Below are 3,947 nucleotides of genomic sequence, written 5' to 3'. Positions count from 1 at the left end.
GGTAGTTTAGGTTTCTATTGGAAACCTTTCGTCATGTTAAAAAAAAATGTAAATTATTCCCTTGTTTGACTTTCTCCACCATGAAATTCTCTATATTTTATTTTTAAACATCAGCGGAAATAAAATATTTACACATAAATACGCACGCATTTATATGTGCGTATTTTTTTACCTGCTCCGAGATGCTAGAAATTACAGAGAAACTCTGTTTCATCATGAGATGAAATCGCGCAGTAATAAACATGTAAATGACATCGAGGAATGGAAAAATAGAGATTAATGTAAAGAAAAGAAATAGAGACATAGATATACAAAGAGGGGGAGGGCAAAAATTGTATAAGTATGAAACAGATATATATATATATATATACAAACGTTTGCACGCATGTGTGTATATATATATATATATATATATATATATACAAACGTTTGCATGTATGTATATACATATATATACAAATGTTTGCATGTACATATATATATATATATATACATACAAATGTTTGCATGTATATATATATATATATATATATATAAGATAGTTCGGGGAAGAGAATCGGCTCTGTGTAAAACAAGGGAATTAAAGAGAAACCCCCAAAATAGAGTTAACGATGTTTAGTATTAATAATAAGACAAAAAAAGAGAGAATCAGCCACAAAAGTGAAATATAGAAACATTAGGGGAAAGAGTCCAGCAAAAGAATTAAAAGATAGCTTTAGTAGAATTGGAGGAAGACATTAAGAAGAGATAAAAGATGGGGGGAAAGAATCTTGGTTGGGGTCGAAAAAAAATGGTTTTTTATTTAAATCTTACCTGGCAACCCATATATCGGTTATGGGTCCAAACGACTTGAATTGCCTCTCTAATTCATTCTTGCCAATTCGACTGCCTAGATCACCGACAAAAATTCTGTAACCACCTCTAATGCGGTCAAGAACTGCACGATTTACCATCGTCATGAAGTTAGAGCGATATTATAGTGAGCTGAAGAAATGGTGGTGGACAAGCCAAGGGAAGATAACTAGTGGTAGGCTTAGCAGTGAAACTCTCCAGTTTAACGGTGGCTAATTACATTGTGATTCTTTATTTTAATTAACATTCTTTCCTTTTATTAACTCTTATTAATCTATTCAAGTGCTATTTTATATCTAATCTCGCCTTAAGTCTTAGTCTTTGACATTCTTTCCCCCAAAATAGAAAAGGAAAATTATTAGACCATATCTTAAATTTGTTATTTTATTTACTCAAATTCATGTGTGCGTACGTGAAATGATGAATAGCAAACATTTACTGCTGAAAGAACTCCGTACTATAGCAATGATAAAATCAGTTCTGTTACATTGAGCAACCGAAATTTTGTTTGCTTATATGTGAAACATGTTTATGATTAATTTTAGGACACTGTTTCCCAAAAATTACATTTTTTTTTCTTATCACGTTAATTTTTTTTTGTTCTGTAATATATTCTCATTTTTAAGAATAGCCTATCTACCTGATTTCAATGACACATTTGAGTGTCTTGGAAGTTATACCTATTCTTTAGTATATTAAGGCGTTCTGGTTCCAAATATTTCGGCTACATCCTCTCTAGCTTGAGAATTAACTGCAGACTCCTATATGCTGATGCATCCATTTGTGCACTGAGATTAGGAACCTCAGCTGCACCTTGCATTTTGATCCATTAGAAGTAAGACATTCTTGGGATGTAGTTGAGACACATTAGTTTTGTTTTATCATCTCTAATAAATATCAGTTATTTTGATACTAACATAATAATATCATTGCTATTGATATATGACATACTATTAAGATAACTACATCAACATCGTTTTATGTTTGCTTTCTATGTTGGCATGGGTTGGCTGATCACAATTATTAATTCAGTTTATTCCCTCACAAAAGCTTACAGTCAAGCTATTGAACTAAGAAGTATCAGCTTTGACAACGTTTACTGTAAGGCAAAGATCTTTTATGTCCACCACAACCATCCCTGGAAAAGTAAAAGGGCTCATAAATTCTAATTTCAGATTCAGTAGGTATCAATGAGTCATGCATGGTCCTGGTTTGTTCTATTTATTTTAAACTTTCTTGGCAACCATTAGGCAGATTCTAAATGGGGAGAAGACATGCTTTTTGATTTTAATAAACTTAGCTGTAACAAGTATCAAAGCCCATTATCTCTATTGTCACTTAGAACACTTTCCAGTAAAACTTGATAATGTATGGGAAGATAAAGGTTTCATCAGAATATTAACACAATGAAGAGAAGATGGAATGCACTCAACGATAAATTACAACTGGAATCTTCAATAAGACTGTCATGGGTATATTTCAATCTAGAAAGTCCTATACAAAACAATGTCTCATGAATTGAGTGACTGATGATTTTATATGCTTCATGCTTATTTTTAAGTTACAATTACTAATGCAGTACTACATCTCCAAAGCTGATGACAATCAAGCAAAACTGGTAATAAATTTGGAATCAGTGTCACATGTACCCAAGAATAAAGTGCAAGTTACAAACCAGCAGAATTTTTTTGATAATAATAAAAAGGTTAACTGTTGACTTCAAGTTTCACCTCTCAAAACTCATTCAAACATGCATATACATGAAACTCAAGAAATAAAACAATATAAAATGTGTGTGTGTGTGAGAGAGAGAGAGAGTATAGGTGAAATAAACATTAGAGATGTTTTGCCTTGTACAGAAACTGTAGGAGCTACTTAGAGATATTGCAAGTTCTAAAAGTAACAAAAACCACCACAATGTCAAAAACCCTTCCAGATCATCAGGAGGTACCTCAGAATCACAAGTGTTTCATGCCTTGTCTGTGTGGCTACATTGTTATGCTTCACTCAAGTGAAGCATACAGGCTAAGCATGAGTGAAACAACAATGTGGTCACACAGACAAGGAAAATATCAAACAATACAACAGCTATATTTGCTAGGAAAATTAACAGCAATGTCTTGAGACTTCTTAATGTGTACATACGTTAAATGATGAATAACAAACAATTACTGCTGAAAGAACTCCATACTATAACAATAATAAAATCATTTCTATTACACTAAGCAACCCCGAAATTTTGTTTGCTTATATGTGAAACATGTTTATGATTAATTTTAGGACACCGTTCCCCAAAAATTACATTTTTTTTCCCTATCACATTAATTTTTTTCCTTCTTACCATTACCAGTGAAGAATTCTGCATAGAGGTAGGGGTCCACCAAGGTTCTGTCCTCAGCCCCCTCCTATTCATCATAGTCCTCCAGGCGATAACAGATGAATTCAAGACAGGATGCCCCTGGGAGCTTCTCTATGCTGACGACCTTGCACTAATTGCTGAGTCACTATCAGAACTAGAGGAGAAGTTTCAGGTGTAGAAGCAGGAACTAGAATCGAAGGGCCTTAGAGTCAACCAGGCTTAACAACAAAATAAGTATTGAGGTTGATTCATTCAACTGGAACGAGTTGTTCAAAGATGGTGCCCCAGCAAGGTCACAGTCTAGTGACTTAGATAAATAAAAGATATATATATATATAAAGATCATTGATTAGAGAACAAACATCAAATTCGGGCCAATGACTTCATAAAATTCCATGCTTCTATACATTTCATCATATACAAAGAATACCATGGCATTCAACATATAAAAGAAATACATATATAAGCACAGAAGGTGCTTATATATATATTCCTTTTATATGTTTAAGACCAGGGTATTATTTGTATACGATGAAATGTATAGAAGTGTGGGATTATATAAAGTTGTTGGCTCGAATTTGATGTTTGTTCTCTAATCAATGAATTTTTTGTCTCTGTCTCAATTTCATTGAAGGACTTCTTTTTTGCAGTCCTATATATCTTTTTTTGTTTCCATAAAAAGAAACAAAAATTATTTCTTGCCATATATATATATATATATATATATATATATATA

General features: G+C 32.6%; 1 protein-coding gene across 4 annotated transcripts in view; it reads right to left on the bottom strand.

The window, feature by feature from the left end:
• Positions 1-1,037, bottom strand: part of LOC106868844 (probable splicing factor, arginine/serine-rich 6) — a 65,292-nt gene extending 64,255 nt beyond the window's left edge. For 3 of the 4 annotated variants that reach the window (XM_014914280.2, XM_014914281.2, XM_014914283.2), the window contains exon 1: positions 814-1,036. In XM_014914280.2, the coding sequence (XP_014769766.1) occupies positions 814-959 (146 nt within the window). In that variant the 5' untranslated portion in view covers positions 960-1,036. Of the gene's footprint in view, positions 1-813 lie in introns of all 4 variants that reach the window. The other variant, XM_014914282.2, reaches the window with a different exon arrangement.
• Positions 1,038-3,947: the final 2,910 nt, after the last annotated feature.

This window comes from Octopus bimaculoides, chromosome 7, assembly GCF_001194135.2.
Source record: "Octopus bimaculoides isolate UCB-OBI-ISO-001 chromosome 7, ASM119413v2, whole genome shotgun sequence".
NCBI lineage: Eukaryota > Metazoa > Mollusca > Cephalopoda > Octopoda > Octopodidae > Octopus > Octopus bimaculoides.
The sequence above is the reverse complement of the archived record's forward strand: the minus strand, read 5'-3'. Positions and strand labels throughout refer to the sequence as shown.